We start from the raw sequence: 17,978 nt of genomic DNA on the forward strand, positions 1-17,978 counted from the left end.
GTGTGTGTGTGAGTAAGTGAGTGAGTGAGTGAGTGAGTGACTCTGGGCTGAGGGCGCGCGCGCCTCGGTTTTTTCCCCTACGCATCTCGCTCTCTCTAAATGCCATCGGCGCTTCGATCTCCATGTCACTCTTTCCTCACATCTGCAGCCGATCAGAAAAAAAAAAACCGGCCGCGAACCTCTATTCCACAGGTCAGTAAATATTTAGATTTCTATAAAGCAAGTCTGTCTGTCTGGCTGTCCTTCAGCGAAGAACACAAAGTATAGCTCTTAAAGGTACATACTAGTTAGTCCCTTCCAGTCTCCATCTCTGTCTTCTGTCCAGCCAGGCGTATGTCCAGAAATGAATTGATGAGCAAGTTTGTTCCATGGCTTTAAAAACGATTTTCGAATATAGCGTTTTTGTAGTGCATCTTCAGGAAAAAGGCACACATGCTTTTTGTTTAGTGAATTGCAGAGACCGGTTAAACAGCTCCGCTTTCTCAACATGTGTAGAGCTTTTCTGCATGTCTGTCAGACAGAAAAGTGGTTAAAAAGACACACGCGACGCCATTGTTGTCTCTTATGTTTTTACTGTAGCCTATATGTGTTTGGCTGCGTTTGTGACAGGCGTTAGGCTAGGGGATATTCAGTCTAAAGTAGTTTTCGAAAATAAAAATATGTATACTGTAAATAGGCTATAGGTGGTCTTCAATAATCGTTTTAATAAATCGTTCCTTTTTTCGTTTTTCACGTTTCCAAATTGCTTTGGAATTTATTGCAGTTAACGCACTAGATTCTGAGAGTATTTTACCTACCTCGCGCCTCCCGAAATACAGAAGATGAAGGATTTTAATGATCTATTACCACCTGAGTTGGTGACAGGCAGAATCCCTTAACCCATGAAATGGATCTGATTACCTCGCCAATGGGCCATAAAAGAAAGGAGTTGGATTTGCTGAGGCTGCATTCCCCCCTTTTTCCATCACGTCTGTGGTCGATATGGCTTGATTTGGAGATGAGCTGTTACATAGAATGAATAGGATACGAAATTAAGGGCATCACAGTCGTGCTATCATGGGCAGAGCTCGAGCGGTTATTTGCATACAGAGAACAGAACGGGCTGGGAAATCGCGCGCCGTTCTATTGATTAATGCTGAATGCTTCCCCAACAGCTGTGTTTTGGAGATAGGGAGGCTGGCCACTCACATACTCACGAGGTGGGTTACCTTTTAAATAAGGATACAATCTGCCTCCAATCTCCAAATCAGACCACGACAGAGATGGGTAGCACACTGAGTGTGGCTTGAAATGTTGATATGTCGAAGTTCTTTGTTTGTGTGTTTGTGAAGTTCTCAAATGATGTTACCTACCTGTCGGATTTATTTAGACGTGTTTGATCTGTATGCTAATTAGCAATAACACTGTGTTATGTAAAAAGGGGTGAATAAATTCAACAACTGTCAATGGAATTTTTGGTAAAATACGCCCTAAGAGCACTACATTTGATGTTGTTTAAAGCAGAGTAACCGAAAACAGTAGCATCCAAATGGAGGCGGTGTGGGCCTGGCGATGCCGCCGTTAAGAGAGAGGAGGTGAATAGAGATCACACGGATAAGCATCCCTCTCACTCAATTGACAGAGCACCTTCATCTCTTTTTCTTGTTACTGAAGCTAAAGCATTACCGAAAACATAATCTGTACTCGAGGTAAAATGTTCCAAAATCTTTTCTCATTTGAATCATTCTAAGAAATACACCTCATTTTTCAAGTTTCATTCACACCGAGAATAATTTCACACCCTCGTTTTGGTTCTAAGAATCTGAACTGGTTCGCATAGTTAATTGAGTACAACAAGAAGCGTTGTTCTTGAAAAGATCAGAGAATATTGTGGCATTAGTCATCTTATACCTGTAGCCTATATTTGTAGGCTATATGCCACACGCCCCAACTCGAGGTTTCAAATTTTGTCATGCATGATATCGTTTTGAATTATTTGAAAATGCCTGTCTTCGGTGTAATTGTTTCTCTATTTCAGCATATATCAAAAGCATTGTTATTATTATTATTATTATTATCATCATTATTAATAGTAATAATAATAAATAGATGTTCGTTGATTACATTTCAATTATCCTGTAACACACACATGGAAGTCAGACTGCGTTTCTCTCTCCTTCGCTTTTTAATTTTTTTTCTTCTCCGTCTTCATCAAGATAATAATAATGTATTCCAGTGGTGACTGGAGTGAAGTAGCTCCAGCGCGTAGAGAGAGTGCCGGGCGAGGCCCGCTGCCCGAGGCGGTGTCCTCTGGTTCACCCTGGATCTGCGCCTCGCGGCTGTTTGGACAGCTTTACCTGCAACATTAGAATGAAACTGTAAAATCTAAACCCATCAAAAGTCTCCTAAGCCAGATGCCGGCACTTTAATTAAATTTCACTTCTGGGCCTTCCCTGTTTTTCCATCTGCCCCAAAACTGGGTTACAGTGCTAGAGCGTCAGGCAGCTTGCTTTAGAATGGGCTTATCTCCCTGTTGTAATGATGATGCTTCAATGGTTGGACACACATATGATCAACCACAAATATATTTAAAAAATGTAATAGATACAATTTATAGTAATAAATTGAATAGCCTATATGGTATTATCAATATGCATATTATTATTATTATTATTAGTAGTAGTAGTAGTAGTAGTAGTGGTAGTAGCAGTAGTAGTGTAGGCCTAGTACTAGCCTATAGTAGTAGTGTTATTATGATTATTATAACTATTATTACTACTATTATTGTTGTTATTATAATAATATGTATTATTATTATTAGACTATAACTACCACCTAATAATTACAACCTTGGGAAATACATTTGTCATAATTACAGTTAGCCTATGGGAGGCAAAATGTGGACACAGTAAACAAAGAGATGCTATCTAAAAAGTTCATCTCACTCTGACAATGAAATAATCCGGCGGTCTTAAATTCTCACCCTCGGTGAAATGTGTGATGTCTCCTGATTTTAATCAGCGTTCCCTGACATAATCACTCACAAATTATCTCCCCAATCTTCTGCTGTGCCCGCCATCAGGCAAAACTACCAGCCACCATGCTACACCAACATTTATGAATCAGACGCAGTGTAGTAGACTAGACATCTGCATTTTATTTTCTTTGTTTTGGTTATTTTATCACGCACACACAGAAACGCACGCACGCGCACGCACGCACACACACACACACACACACACACACACACACACACACACACACACACACACAGCCCCCCCCCCCCTTCTGTTGTGACAGTGGTGGGGATTACAAATGACAACTTTTAAAGGCGACCCGTTTTTATTCCACTCTCCTTCTCTCTTGACACTGAGGCTTGGGGAATCACGTCTTGAGAGAGGTTCCATGTCCCACTCTGTAAGCTTCCAGACATCCAGATAAAAAACAAAAAAACATTATCAGGATTTTTACATTTACCGTCATGTGTTGCCTCGGAACACCTCTAAAGCATCGCCTACTTGGTGGATAATGGAGCGCGATACTTTTCAAGAGGATAATTACATGAGTCCGTTGACAGCTCGACAATGGCGGTGAGATTGTTCGATGTGAGGCGGTACAGCAGTTTCCATCCAGGTTCAGTCTCAGGTTTGCTTGAGTGAGACATGCTCTCTGGGTATCCTGGAGAGGGATAAACGCGTGCTTTGCCAAATCAGCAATATTTCTGTTTCTCACACATTAACCCCGTGCACCCGACTGAGAACGGCTGTGGTAAAATTCACAACTTCCAAAAGACTAAAAGGCCATCTACAAATATCACAAATGTAGCTACCCTATTCTGTAAAATAAGCCTACCTCATTGCATAAGATGGATGTGGCAGTTATTGCTGTGGTCATGCTCTGAATATCAAATGTTCCCATGGAGACCCTGAAAAAAAAAAAAAATGTATAATTTCCTTCGTGTCAGTTTGCATTCGTGATAGTGCACTTTGGAAAATGATATGGTATCGATTTTTATGCCAATGCAAGGCTAATAATATATTATTCCTTTTCTCCCCTTGGAATGTCTGTGTGCATACAACTCACTATACGATTTCTTCTTTTTTTTAATGCATAATGAACACCCAGCATACCTGGTTACAGAATTGTGCCATTAAATGATTATCATTTTACTCACTGGAAAAGGGCGCGCGCATTTCCTCTCCAGAACAGCCTGCGCGCTCTGCTCTGCTTGCTGAGAGGGTTCATTTCCTGGCTGTTTACTCTGGAGATGACGTCACGTCCAGTGGCGTCGCAGAGGCTGCCTGTGTCAGTGCTTTGCGCAGCACCTAAAAGAACAGCCCCCTATTATACAATGACATGCTGCCAATCGGAGAGTATGGGGTAGCCAAACTGGGAATTAGATACAAAATACCTCCCCACGGGGCAGCCCACCCCTCCCACCTATTACTGTGCAATCAAGTGGAACAAGGCGAGAGTACAGTGCAGCATTCATACCTGACATTGGCATATAGAGTAATTAGATGATCTGGTCTATGGTGTCAATATGAATATATTGAATTGGTCAATTCAAGATCATACGCTATAGAACGCATGAATGACTTGGTAATGTAAAAAAAAAGAGCTGCATCAAGTTACATTTAATGCAGTCTTTTTGAATTAATAATGACATTTCAGGGCATTTGCTGCTTGTCTAACTGTGTGTTGGGGGAGAGACTAGAGGTCTAATACTCTGGGAGAATACTCTCTCTCTCTCGCTCAGTCTGTTAAAGTCAGCTGAGGAGTCAGGCAGTAATGCAGTGGAGTGTTTTCCAGACTGCAGTTCAGCCACTCTGGCGTCCTCGCCCGCCCCTGCTCTGTGAAGCGAGGAAATCAGTCCAATTTGGGGAGTTAAGTCGTAGCCTGCCATTATAATAACGCGCCTGTCACCGCGAGAGGACGCACTGTCACAATTTTAAGGAAATGGGCGTCCCACAACCTGCCAGGTTGCCACTGGTCCCTCGTTGTTGAGCAACAGGCTTCACTTGCAGTGTCTTTCTATTTATATATTTTTTTCATGACAAGCCCGGAAATATTATTGTGGCCAGCTTGATTCATTGATACAGATACTGCATTAAAAGCAGTCTACTTTAGAATAGAAAATAATATAATATAATATAATTAAACAGATGTGTTGTTTTTCATGTTGTCTTCATGAGATGTGCATTTAAGATGTTCATATTTCCATATTTAGTATAGTCTATATGTCCATATTTTGTTATAAAAAAATACTTTACTATGGGTTATAATTGAGTTATAATGCACAATGCATTGTGTATAATGGGCATGAAGGCGTTTGTGTACCGGTATTTGCTTTCAAGAAAAATAATCTGAATATGAAATTAAATGTACTTACTATTGGTGAGACTCTTGCAGGGTCTGTGAAAGAGAAATCCTTGCAGCAGTCCTTGGTCATCTCTCCTGGCCCACAATATTCAATTAGGGCGAGCAGGGCAGGCCCCTCCCCCACTGATGACACTGACAGACCCTCCTTAAGTTGCGTCGTGCCCCAGCTGTCTGCAAGCATTGAGCTGCCTGGCGCCATCCTGAAAGAATGCCTTCACTGTAAAAAAAAAAACAGAGAGAGAGAGAGCGAGAGAGAGAGACATACACACCACACTGGGACGGAGAGAGTTCAGAGAGAGCTAGAGAGAGTGGGTGAGAGAGCTAGAGAGAGAGAGCGAGAGAGAGAGGGAAGCGAAGTAAGTGGAGAGGGCTGCCGCTGCGCACAAACAGAGATTTGATCTGTGAGTTCGGTGCTAGTCAGTTTGCACTAAGCCACCTACTGCAAACAAGGCTGCGTCTAAACATATACCTCTGCAACTTGTTGAATCGGCTTAATAATATAGAAACTTTGTCAGGGAAAAGTTGAGGAACTTTTGAGTGGGACTGGATACGACCTTGGACTTATTTATGACAACATTCTAGTGAAACATTATTTTTTTAATGTATGTTTTGAACTATTTTATTTTATTTATTATATGGGCAAATTCACATTAATGTGAATCCCTGCCAAATAATCGCATTTGAATAGACTGAAAATAACATCAACATAGGGGGAACAACATCATTTTTAAATACATTTTTGTTTTTCATCTCCAGGTGAACGAAGGTAACGAAGAAAACTGTGGATTAAACAAAGCAGGAATTCGGACAGATTTTTTTCTTACTTGACTTGTATCGGTTCACTCCGGTGTATATGAACGTTTGCTAAAAAGCTATGGAAGTATCCGCCGACCAACCCCGATGGATGAGCCATCACCACCCATCGGTGCTAAACGAACAGCATCCCGGCTCGCACCACCCGGGCCTCGGCCACTCGTACATGGACCCCTCGCAGTATCCCCTCGCCGACGATGTGGATGTACTGTTTAATATCGACTCACAGGGCAACCACGTATCTCCATACTATGGGAACTCAGTCCGAGCCGTCCAGAGGTATCCACCTCCTCCACATAGTAAGTACTGCTTCATTGCGCATTTTTTAAGGCTACTATTGAATTAGAGATATCGATCTCTTATTTCTATGTGGTGTGGTTCAATTTAACTCAAACAGGGCTAACGTAAGAATAATTCGTCTTCAGATGGTTGTCCATTTTAAAATGTCTGAACCGAAGTATTTGTCTAATAGGTTTAAGCCTCAGCTGATCCGGCTAATTTAAAAACGCGAGAGCCATATGAAACCATACAGTCCTCTGTTATGTGTGGCTTACCTCTCTGGTGGTGTACCTTTGGTTTCATATCTTTCAAGTTGTGAGTATAGGCATTTGTTATAACAGTGAGTAAGACCACTCTGTTCAGTGCTATTTTAGCACAGTGAAATCAGATGTAAGAAGGGAAGGTGGTCCCTATCAGTCGAGCAATTTGAAATCAATGACAAATGTTTAAATCAATTAAATTAACGTGAATTACAGATGAACAACACGTTACTATTGTCAAATATGACATGTATGTTTGTATCATGGTTAATATCATTAAAATATGTTACCAAACGGATGAATGTGTAGACCTACAGAGAGCATTTGGAAAGGCCCCATGATATATATTTGGTCATTTCAGACTACCATACTTCACCACACAACCGTGTACATTTTATGGCAGGTAAACTATGAAGTGTAATTTAATTATAGATTTTCTTGGAGAGAAAATAACTGCGGAAGAGCAATTGGTTGAATTTATTGACATTACTTCCTGAGCGGAATAGTGAATCATGACCCGTTCTCTGTAGCGATGCTTCCTATGCTAAAACACCACGGTTCAAACCCTCTGCACTGAGACTGGCGTGCTGCTCACACTGCCGCTCTGACACAGTCATTCAGGCCCTGGGTTTCGGCTAGACCAACAAAAATAAAGCAGGCTGGAGTCAAGAGGGGCAATTTGGGTCAGAGCATATGTTGTCAGGTGTGTAGGCCTGGTGTGCAGTTTTATCTTGTGTCCCCGAAGATTAAATCGTGGGTGAGGTTTGACTAAAATAGCGTATGTTTTTTTTTAAATGTTTTCCATGATCGATTTAGAGGCTTTCTTAATGAAAATAATCAAAAGTCTAAGTCATTGTAGTTTCAGTTTCTCCACTGGTAAAGCACATCTGAATTCACTCATATAAAGATCAAACGAACAAGACCTTGTCATATTTATAATGTTTTGTTTCAATAGAAAGTGTGACCAAACTTTTTTAATTGACAGTGACTGAGGTGCACCTTTAATTTGTCACGAAGTGATATTATTTGTGTAATTTTCCTAGCAGGCCTAGGCCTACATGCCGATGTCAAACTCAAACCAGCATACATGTGAGATATTGTTGTTTAAAGTCAACAAAATGATCATAAGGGAAAGTGATCAAATCGAGAGAGTAGGCTAATTGAATGTAGTCCTATTGTAATTTTCTTCACGAGAAAAATACTGACACTGTTCTACCATCCTATTTTCTATTACAGGTAGTCAGGTGTGTCGCCCCTCTCTACTGCACGGCTCTCTGCCGTGGCTGGACGGAAGCAAAGCGATGCAGCACCACAGCACTTCCCCGTGGAACCTGAGTCCTTTCCAGAAGAGCTCACTGCACCACGGTTCCCCGGCAGGTCTCTCTGTCTACCCTTCGGCGTCCTCCTCCTCCCTGTCTGGGGGCCACTCAAGCCCGCACCTCTTCACCTTTCCCCCCACTCCTCCGAAAGACGTGTCCCCAGACCCAGGCATCTCCACTCCGGGCTCAAGCAGCAACAGTCGCCAACAGGAGGAGAAAGAGTGCATAAAGTACCAGGTGTCCCTGGCCGAGAGCATGAAACTGGAGTCTCACAGCCGGAGCATGGCATCAATCGGAGCGCAATCCTCCGCCCACCATCATCACCCCATCGCCACATACCCATCCTATGTCCCCGAATACGGCCCAGGCCTCTTCCCACCAAGTAGCCTGATAGGTGGGTCATCTTCTAGTTATGGTTCCAAAACAAGACCAAAAACAAGGTCATGTTCAGGTAGGCGTGCATTTTATTATATTACCATTTGATTTCACCTTAGAATATATGGCATTGATGACATCCAGGTGTAATCCCAATGTACCCGTTTCAGAATCAGGACCTATTTTCGTTCTTCACACAAAAAAACCCCTCTTATTTGGGGATATTGGCATGCCATGTAGCTTTGAGTGACAGCCAAGGCCTTTCTCCAGCCCTTGCAGGCCCATAGAAAGTCAAATGTGTCTCAAAGGGACTCATGCACAAGATTCGTTTGAGGGAAAAATACAATAGCAGTGCCAAGGAAAGCACTTGGTGGTAATAATAATACAAATGAATAATAATAGCAATAATAATAATAATAATAATAACAATAATAATACATTCATTTTGTAGGAAAAGTCTTGTATGGATAATCCAGGTTTCTATCTCTACATCAATTTGACTGAGTAACACTTTTAATTGGGGACGTTATAACGTTTCTATATGTTATTAGGCTACACAAACATCTTTAATCGCATTGAATCAACACCCTTATTTGTTAGAACACATTGCTTAGAATAGAAAGCGAATTAAATCATTCAAAGTGCATTTGCCCACATGAGATTGGACGATTTTCCACTTTCCAAAGCAAAGGAAATTAGTCCAGTGAACGATTAAACAGCCTTAGTACACTTAAATCAGATGAGTTCAGAATACTTTTAAGCTGTGCCTAAACCAGATCCGTTTTCAGTTGTTCTATGTTTCACAGAGGGAAAGAGAGAGAGGCTAAATCTGTGACCGCGGCCTCCATGCCGGCATGGCTGTCTCGCGCCAGTTTATATGTTTAAGATAATCCCATTACTGTCAGACTGGTGCACGCGACAGTTGCATTGTTTACGCAGAGCCAGTAATAACTTTGATAGAGTCCGGATGCGGGGCTGCATTGAGAGGGGGTAATCACGAATGAGCACTCTCCGTGGCAGAGGGGCACGACTGGCGAGGCGGAATGTTATCCAAAGCATATGGGGGTAATTAAAAAAAAAAAGGTTATTCAGGCACTGCTAGAAACCAGTTAACTGTAATGAGATTAATATCAGTGCCACATAGCATTTGGAGAAATATAGAAAACAGTGGATTAGACGATGCATATCATCAGGCTTATTCAATGCTGAATAATATTCACTTATTACTACAAAAAATAAATCATTTTAATTTGTGGATTAAGCATGTGTGTGCTGTAATGTGCGTAAAGATACATCCTCTAAAATGAATCTTAAATACGTTATCTATTAATGAGGTAATATAATGGAATGTGTCTACATTGCAAACCTACAGTTGAAAATAAGTATTGGAGAAAGGTCGACTGTGGTCTTCTAAACATAAAACCCGCAACACGCATTGCGCAATTCAAAATCCTGTAGTAGCCTATTTCTCAGAGCCCTATTGTGGAGTGGATACATTTGTTTAGCTGCGTTAGTCAGTCTCCTCCTCTCTAAAACCACTATTGATTCACATCGTCCTCCGTGTCTGCTGAGGCCTCTGGAATGTCTATCACATCTAACAAGGCAGAACCAGAAGTGACGCATATAAGTCTCTGAAGAAGTGGAGCGGTTTTTGCAGTCAAACGGGGAAGTGCGGGTGAGTAGAGGCATAAAGGCACGGCACGGCGCAAGGCCTCCTCTCTATACGCGTCTATGCTTTCAATTAATCCTGCCGCGCAGCTCGGTTGTTTCAGTGGTGAGGCCGCATAGGCCTGGGGATCAGAAGACCCCCTTAATGAACCTGTTAACGCGGCTCTCACCTGTCGGTGTCACTAGAGAAGTGCCAGTCAAACCCAAATGCTGGTTTGGAAAGACAGTGGTCATTCCAATCAAATAAACAGGCCTACATATGAATGAATTCGCCTGTTTTACAATAACATATTATTATTATTACTACTATACACCACTGTGAAATGAGAGGTTGTGTGTGTGGGAGAAAGAAGAGGGCACATTTTAATCACAAAAACATGATTGAGTCCATAGATTATGCACGCCCTTTTCTAAAGATAGGCTATCCGTTTGTATTAATATATTATGTATTTGATGAAATGACGTGTGACCTCATTGTGACAGTAATCGACCACAATAGACCCGCTTTATTCAATGATAGTCAGATGTTTGTATGATGTCAGACATTTTGTATGAGGTCATTTTCGAAACACTATGAATTGGAATAGGCCTACTAACACCAGGGTCAAATGTTGATATCAGTTGTATCCTAACAGAGGTTGGTTTTTTTTGCACTTTGAATATTCAATGCATTGTTATAGGCCCACTGTATTATTATTATTATTAATAATAGTAGTAGTAGTAGTAGTAGTAGTAGTAGTAGTAGTAGTAGTAGTAGTAGTAGTAGCAGTTGAAGTATAATTATTATTAGTAGTAGTAGCAGTATGCTTAGTAGTATACTTGGTATACTTTGTGTTATTATTACTGTGTAATATGAATGTTATGCTACTATTATAATTAATTATTTTGTGTGATGACATTTTCTACGATGTTTATAACAACCTTTCTCCCTCTTGACCTGAGGGATCAAGTGTTCCAGATGTGAGATGATATGTTTAGTTTTAAAGGGGCGAACTGATCTCGGCGCTCTCTCCATGTTGTGTATCGTTTCTGCTTTCAGAAGGTAGAGAGTGCGTTAACTGTGGAGCTACGTCGACCCCGCTCTGGAGGCGGGATGGCACGGGTCACTATTTGTGTAACGCCTGCGGACTCTATCACAAGATGAACGGGCAGAATCGGCCCCTCATCAAACCCAAGCGACGACTGGTATGTCCCTGCCACTTTGTATTGATGACACTTCCGTCTTTCTCTCTTTCTCTACCCAGGAAGAAGTGTTAGCTGCAGGAAATTGACTCGCCAAGTGCAGGTCTCGAATTCTTTTAGATATACAGTAATAGCAAACTGCAGATTTATTATTACTATTGTTATGAATTTTTTTAATGATTTGCTTCATCAATTATTATTTTCCCGCTTCAATTGCCCTACTGTTTGATATTTCTTAGAGGAAAAAAAATAAATAGGAGAAAATATATTCCTCTTATTCTGCATTGAGGCAAATCGAAAATATTCAATCCAAGTCCTCACTGCCCGCATAGGAATAATATCTGCAGTTGACATACTGTAAATGGAATACGTAGATTTTCACGTTTATATGGTTTAGAGGAGAGATGTAGGCTACCATGCACCCTGCAGTATTTGGAGAGGAACCCCCTAAACTTTTTAACACCAGAAAGCTGAGTTCTATAGAGCAGTTTCCCTATCTCCCTGCATGGTTAGATAAAAGGGAAAACGTTCTAGGCAGGGGACGCCTCGCGTGGACTGCTCTTTTAGCAGCCAGCCAGCTTCTGCTCTAGCCTATATCCCCCCTACTCTCTCTAATGTGAAAACCCGACTTCCCAGGAAAAAGCTGCCGGATATCTGAGCAGCGCAGATAAGTCGCTTTTAACAACATAGCCCGCTTCCCCAGTCTAAACATGAAGGGGACCGGGGACCGAATCAGCGCAAGGAGCGGCCCAGGGCACGCAGGAGTCACGACTCTAGATTGTTCTTCTCAGAACTCAGGGAATCTCTGCAGAATGTTCAAATACTGAGGGAAAATAGTAAGAAAAGGAAAAGAGAAAAGAGAGAGGGAAGTCTGAAGAAGAAGTCTGGCAGGAGATGGAAACAGTGAGCTCCATTTTGCAGTACACAAGCACTTTATTTTCGCGTTAATGGAACTCAAGATTGGTGTGCAAAGCAATTACATTATTTAAGTCGCGCATGAACATGGGTTATTAGGCCACCAGATGTAGATAATTGGAAATCCCTCCGAAAGATAGTGTAGTGCCTTTTGTTTAGCCCATTCGGTGTTAACGGGTACTGTGTCCTATTCGGTCATCTCGTCTATCGATTGGTTTTATAGATTATAACATCAATGTCAGACCGGCCAGCAAACTGGCGTCTGAGGCAAGCGTTTCAATCCATGGGAATGTAGTCCTCTCCCAATGCAAGTCGAAACGTATCTTGAATGTAAATCGGGGCATTAGCTCGTTCCAATTTAAAAAAAAAAAAATCTGTATTTGGCTAATAGGCAATGTGGACGGTATGGCGATATTCAAGCTTATATGGCAATATTTAAGTTTACCATCTTCATCCACAAGCATATAATTTTGTCCATTTTATTCACTAGCCATGTCAAATTGTGAATCCCCCTTGACAGCTCAACATGATTAGCTATGTAAAAACAACAGAATAATGATTGTTTGATCTTGCTATGCACACATTGATGATTTAACATCTATTTTTCCACCCATGGGAGGCTGGAGATTTGTTTTAAGAAAACATCATTCTGTCCGCCATCATGCTCTCACCGTAAAACTAATTGTAGTTTATTTGTATAACCTGTTGAGTTCCATATTTAAACATAAGGAGCAGACACTATCTTGCTGTTACTTAAGCACTTAGTCGCTTTAACGGGGAAATTTAATCAGATTTAATAGGTCCCATTTCATGCCACTGCTTTTATGTAATCTGTAAATATTTACTCTTGAGAGGGCATATGCGCATGCTGCTATTTTTAGTCTCGAGTCAAAGTAGCGCTGTTTTGGAATTTTGTCTTTATTTTAAAACAAGTTGCAGAAAGTTGATAGACAGAGCTTTGCAGAAAGCTATATGTTAGTAATGTATTATAATAGCATTATAAATGCAACATTTGGTTTGATAACCTAGGAAAAGGCCTTATGACTGATATGCATTTTTTGAAATCTCCTTTTCACCAGTCTGCAGCAAGACGGGCAGGAACATCATGTGCAAACTGTCAAACGAGCACGACAACACTGTGGCGAAGAAACGCCAACGGGGACCCCGTGTGTAACGCTTGCGGTCTATACTACAAACTGCACAATGTAAGCAAAACAACAGCCTTTACATTATAGTAAGATATCTACTAACTTATCTAAGCATGTGTCGTCTTTCATATCCTTTCTTTTCTTCCTCACTTTTCTTTCTTTTCATTTATTCTCTCCTCCCTTCTTTTTTTCCTGTACATTCAAAGCTTATTTGTAATTTCTATAGTTCTTGAAATATTTATCGCTGTCGTCCCTATCGAGAATTGTGGAGGCACTAGCGATAAGAAATATAATTCATGTGATTTATTCGCAGTAAGTCACATGTACGAATATATGAATATATGAGAGAGACGAATTAAGCCGCGCGCGTACAGCTTGGCTTTTGAATATTAAGAGCTTAATTAAAATTCGATTAATTTTCAGACCGATCTTATTTCAGGCCTTTTGGTTACATCCGCGCCAGGGACTTGGAGTCCCCCTCTGACCACCAATCCGCCTGATTCGTTTTGGGGCGTGCTGGTTACTGTCTCATCACATCATTTCACTTCCTCAATCTGAGGACCCCCAGGACCAGTTATCTCTCTCTCTCGCACACACTGCAGCAAGACGAAGAGCTGCTTCGTAATTTAACTAGCGAAACATAATATTATTATCATTATTAAACTTTACTTATAGCCTATTCAACCTTCACATCAGAGAGCTTGCCCCCAAAAAATCCTCCAGAGTTTGTCTGATAGGGTATCCCTTATCCTCGCGCTAAGGGTGTATAGCCTACTACACTCGCTTGTCACGCAAGTGCTCCCTGTTAAATATTTTCCCTATATTGGTTTTGGAAGATTCTTTAAGACTGAAGAAAACGATTTTTACTCAGGTTATCAGGGAGAATAATAATATTTCCCATTTACATATTATCTTTTGAAATGACCCGACCTAGGTTTAATTGCAAAATGTGTTTGTTTTGGTAAATTCAGATTTCTGTTGGGGACTGCTCACTTTGAAACAAATTCCACATTTTACATGGTACATTATATGAAGCCTCTCTCCCCTCGTGCACAATGACTCCTAACCTGCACAGTGACCACAGTGGCTTCATGTGACAGCAACCTAACGCTAACCTCAGAGACCTTGATAGCCTTTCCAGTTTGATAAGGCTGTAGGCTACAGTAAACGTGTATGGACATATTTATTGGATGCTTTTGAAAAAAAGTTGCCACAAAGATGTGACAGACAGTGTTGGACACCCAAATCATATTTTTTTTCTCCTTGACAATGTGAATCAATGTTCCTCAACGTTCACTGATGTGTGAGTCAGGATTGCAGTGTGGTCAATCCAAGACCATTGCATAAGGTTTGTGGTTGTTTTCAGGTTGCTATAGGTGTGGGGAGAGGATATGAGGTTATGTATTGAATGCTCTGTGGTGGTCACTGAGTAAAGCTCTGAGTGTGTTGTGTTTTGTTTGATGCTATGGGGCGGAAGCCCAAAGGCCCTGGCTTCCTATGTGAGATGCATGGCATACATTTGAGTATCAAAGAGCACAGCCTGCCAGGTCAGCTTTAGTTGGGCGAGCTGTATTTCAACGCCTAGCTAGCAGCTAGAAACACAGAGAAGCCCTTCTCTTTTACCCTACGTCGTGTAGAGACAGTGAAACCACATCGCTCAGGGGCCGTAGCTCTTTGCCCTTTGCTAATCATCTGGGCCACTCTGTGCTAAAATATAGTCAGCGAAAAATGCCATTAACGTCTCAGAGAAAGTGGCAGAAGTGAGGCGGTGAAATCCCTGTTCCCATTTCTCAGGGAAGCGGTCCTAAAGATCAGGGAAGCAGCCGGCCTCATCCACCTCTCCTTCATAATCCTGCCCTGAGCTGGAATTCCATCATCCGGCTCTCATTCCCAGCTAAAACCTGTGCAGGAATATGGCAGCTCGGGCCATTTTGGCCGGCAGATGCCTATGCAGAAGGCTTCGATGGAGGGTTGAGGGTAGAGAGGCGGACTTGGCCGGCGACGATAGTCGTCATGGCCATGTGTCTCATTGGTCGGCTGGTTAGGACGGTGGCTGCCAGGCTCTCTTTCTCTCTCTCTCTCTCTCTCTCTCTCTCTCTCTCTCTCTCTCTCTCTCTCTCTCTCTCTCTCTCTCTCTCTCTCTCTCTCTCTCTCTCTCTCACTTTCCCACTCTCTCTCATTCCGTCTTTCCAACTCTCTCTCTGTCTTTCCCTCTGTCTCCCTCTCCCTGGCATGGCAGTAGCCTAAGATCCAGCCCAGCTTAAGGGAATCAGCGTTTAAATCCAGCCAAACGTGGACTCACCCTGACACACACACACACACACACACACATACACATACACACACACACTACTCCCCCCACCCCCTACCGCTAGCAATGGGACAGACACATTTATTCTATAATGGGACTCCATTACATATCACAGTGTCCCCCAAACCCTGAGCTCGACCTCTTTTGAAATTAGAAACCTATTTGTGTCGCCCCTCTCCAATTTTATTTGTTTAGTTTTGTTTTTTGTTTGTTGGTCCAAACGCGTTGACACAATTCGAATGAGCTTTCCAAGATACGAGTGATAAACCGACCTCAATGCTTGGATTTTTATTTACTTTCTTTGTTTGTCAGCGTTTTTTCCGCTTCATCAAAGTCCATCAAAACGCATGAACGCTGCTCTTAGATATTTCGGCTCAGTTCTACACTGACTCAAATTCCTATTTCTGCTCCTTCAACTTAAGTAACTCCTTGACATCACTTACCTATGAAATATGAATATTGAATAACTTGCTTGTTTTAACCCTGGTGCATTAACCCCATGTGTCCGTCCCCTAGATCAACCGACCTCTCACCATGAAGAAGGAGGGCATTCAGACCAGGAACAGGAAGATGTCCAGCAAGTCGAAGAAGAGCAAAAAGTCCCACGACAGCATGGACGACTTCTCCAAGAGCCTGATGGAGAAGAGCAGCTCGTTCAGCCCCGCCGCTCTGTCCCGCCACATGTCCTCCTTCCCCCCCTTCTCACACTCCGGCCACATGCTGTCCACCCCCACGCCCATGCACCCCTCCTCCTTCGCCCCTCACCCCCACTCCAGTATGGTCTCTGCCATGGGCTAGAAGACCGCAACGGTACCACCCACCTCCCAAAACCCCTCAATCAACAACTAACCCCCCCACCATCCTCTTACCCCCAGTTCTCTTCGCTTACCTGAATCCCAAGCTGAAAGACAACCAAACTGCTCCCTGCTACCCATAACCAACCGCTTTGCTCCATCACCAAGCCTCCTATGATCTGACCTCGGTGTGAGGGAGACAGGCTTTATGGGTCCTTGCATTTGTTCAGTTGTCTCTTTTTTAATCTTTATCAAGTGTATCTACTGGGATCCTCAAAGCCTGGCCGACTGACTCACTGACTGTGGTTTTCCGACTCTTGGGAAGACCGTTGTTGTTCTCCGACCTGGGAGAAAAGATCCTGAAGCTTCACCCACTCACTGACTGTCCTCCCAGCTGTTAACCCCCAATCCGGAATCACATTTGTGTGCAAAAATTCAATTTTTCATGGGAAAAGCAAAGATTATAAACAAACCTTCCCACCCTACTTCACACACCTGTATGACAGGTCCCCCCCCCCCCCCCCCCACCCCTGAGCCGTGAGAAGACGAGAGGAGATGAACTTTGAATATATTTGTACAAATTGTATGAAATACAGTACATTTAATGAAGACTTTTTAATTAAGTAAAATGCCCCTGGGCAGCTAATGACAGAAGGGTACGAGTCAAGGCAAGAAGAGACACTGCCGCTGGAGAGTAGAGGAAGAGAGGAAGAGAGGACGCCTCTGCTTCCTGGAGAGAGGGAGGAGAGGGAGGAGAGGAAAGAACAGATAAAAGGACAGGCCTTCTCTTTCGCCTGCTGGAAAACATGTTTGACGCATTAAGCTTCTAGAAAGTCTATTGTTCTGACTGCAGGCGTCTCTTTTTTGGATGTGCTATAGGTCTCGGGCTGTTGGTTTGTGTTCACATGCTAGCACATACAAACACATATTCACACATCATACTTTCACATACACACACAAACACACACTGCCACATTGGATCACCTGAAAGACTTTCTTCCGGCCCACAGATTATATGCATTGTGAAAAAAGTTCCTGTATTTGTTATTTGTATGTATAATTCAGAGTACCAAAAATACGAAAGAAACAAAGATGTAGAATTATTTCTTTATGTTATGCAGACTGAATGGTTGTAAAAGTTTAATAATAATCACTAGTGTAAAAAATGACTGCTTTTTTGTTTCGTAATTCTTTTTTTTTCTTTGAAAAGAATAAACTAGTTTAATCTCTGTTGACATGTTAGCCTGTGGTTGCGATACTTATTTCGTTCTCTGGTGCGACGTTGTCGTGTGATGTTTGACACATCGTCACCCCACCCAGACCTGTCTGCAACACCCCCGGCCATTTTTACCCAGCATTCACAGCAGCAACTGACAGCTCTTGTGGTGAAGGACAAACAGGAAGTGCAGAAATAAACAGTGTCACTGTGACTGTAGGAGGGCTCACATGCCATTTTATGGCTAGACAGGCAGGCTAACTCTCACAGTCATTCTCACCATCACAACTGACCTGCACTTTAAATCGAGTCAGAATGGAACAGAAAGCTTGGCAGA

At 42.3% G+C, this 17,978-nt stretch overlaps 1 protein-coding gene and 1 long non-coding RNA gene across 11 annotated transcripts; one reads left to right on the forward strand and one right to left on the reverse strand.

The window, feature by feature from the left end:
- Positions 1 to 39: 39 nt before the first annotated feature.
- gata3 (GATA binding protein 3) lies at positions 40 to 17,667 on the forward strand. Of its 8 annotated transcripts, none has more exons than XM_014207853.3 (6): positions 40 to 192; positions 6,118 to 6,473; positions 7,950 to 8,483; positions 11,115 to 11,260; positions 13,252 to 13,377; positions 16,148 to 17,667. In XM_014207853.3, exons 2-6 carry the CDS (start codon positions 6,236 to 6,238, stop codon positions 16,427 to 16,429), a joined length of 1,326 nt encoding a protein of 441 aa, XP_014063328.1. In that variant the 5' UTR covers positions 40 to 192; positions 6,118 to 6,235; the 3' UTR covers positions 16,430 to 17,667.
- LOC106609266 (uncharacterized) lies at positions 1,991 to 5,525 on the reverse strand. 3 transcript variants are annotated; one of them, XR_001329672.3, is made up of 5 exons: positions 5,372 to 5,525; positions 4,154 to 4,304; positions 3,832 to 3,904; positions 3,457 to 3,657; positions 1,991 to 2,336 (listed from the first exon to the last, which is right to left on the reverse strand). It is a non-coding gene; the product is annotated as an uncharacterized LOC106609266 (long non-coding RNA). The 3 variants fall into 3 exon arrangements; XR_014392930.1 differs by having other exon boundaries at positions 3,541 to 3,657; positions 5,372 to 5,524; XR_006770654.2 differs by lacking the exon at positions 3,457 to 3,657 and having other exon boundaries at positions 5,372 to 5,522.
- Positions 17,668 to 17,978: the final 311 nt, after the last annotated feature.

This window comes from Salmo salar, chromosome 07 (assembly GCF_965601325.2).
Source record: "Salmo salar chromosome 07, fSalSal1, whole genome shotgun sequence".
Classification (NCBI taxonomy): domain Eukaryota; kingdom Metazoa; phylum Chordata; class Actinopteri; order Salmoniformes; family Salmonidae; genus Salmo; species Salmo salar.

What these genes read in the sequence shown, in the direction of transcription:
- gata3 (XM_014207853.3), top strand. Translation starts at nt 6,236, where the DNA reads ATGGAAGTATCCGCCGACCAACCCCGATGGATGAGCCATCACCACCCA. An exon ending in AAAAACAAGGTCATGTTCAG is followed by an intron (nt 8,484 to 11,114) that starts GTAGGCGTGCAT and finishes TTCTGCTTTCAG; the next exon opens with AAGGTAGAGAGTGCGTTAAC. An exon ending in TATACTACAAACTGCACAAT is followed by an intron (nt 13,378 to 16,147) that starts GTAAGCAAAACA and finishes TCCGTCCCCTAG; the next exon opens with ATCAACCGACCTCTCACCAT.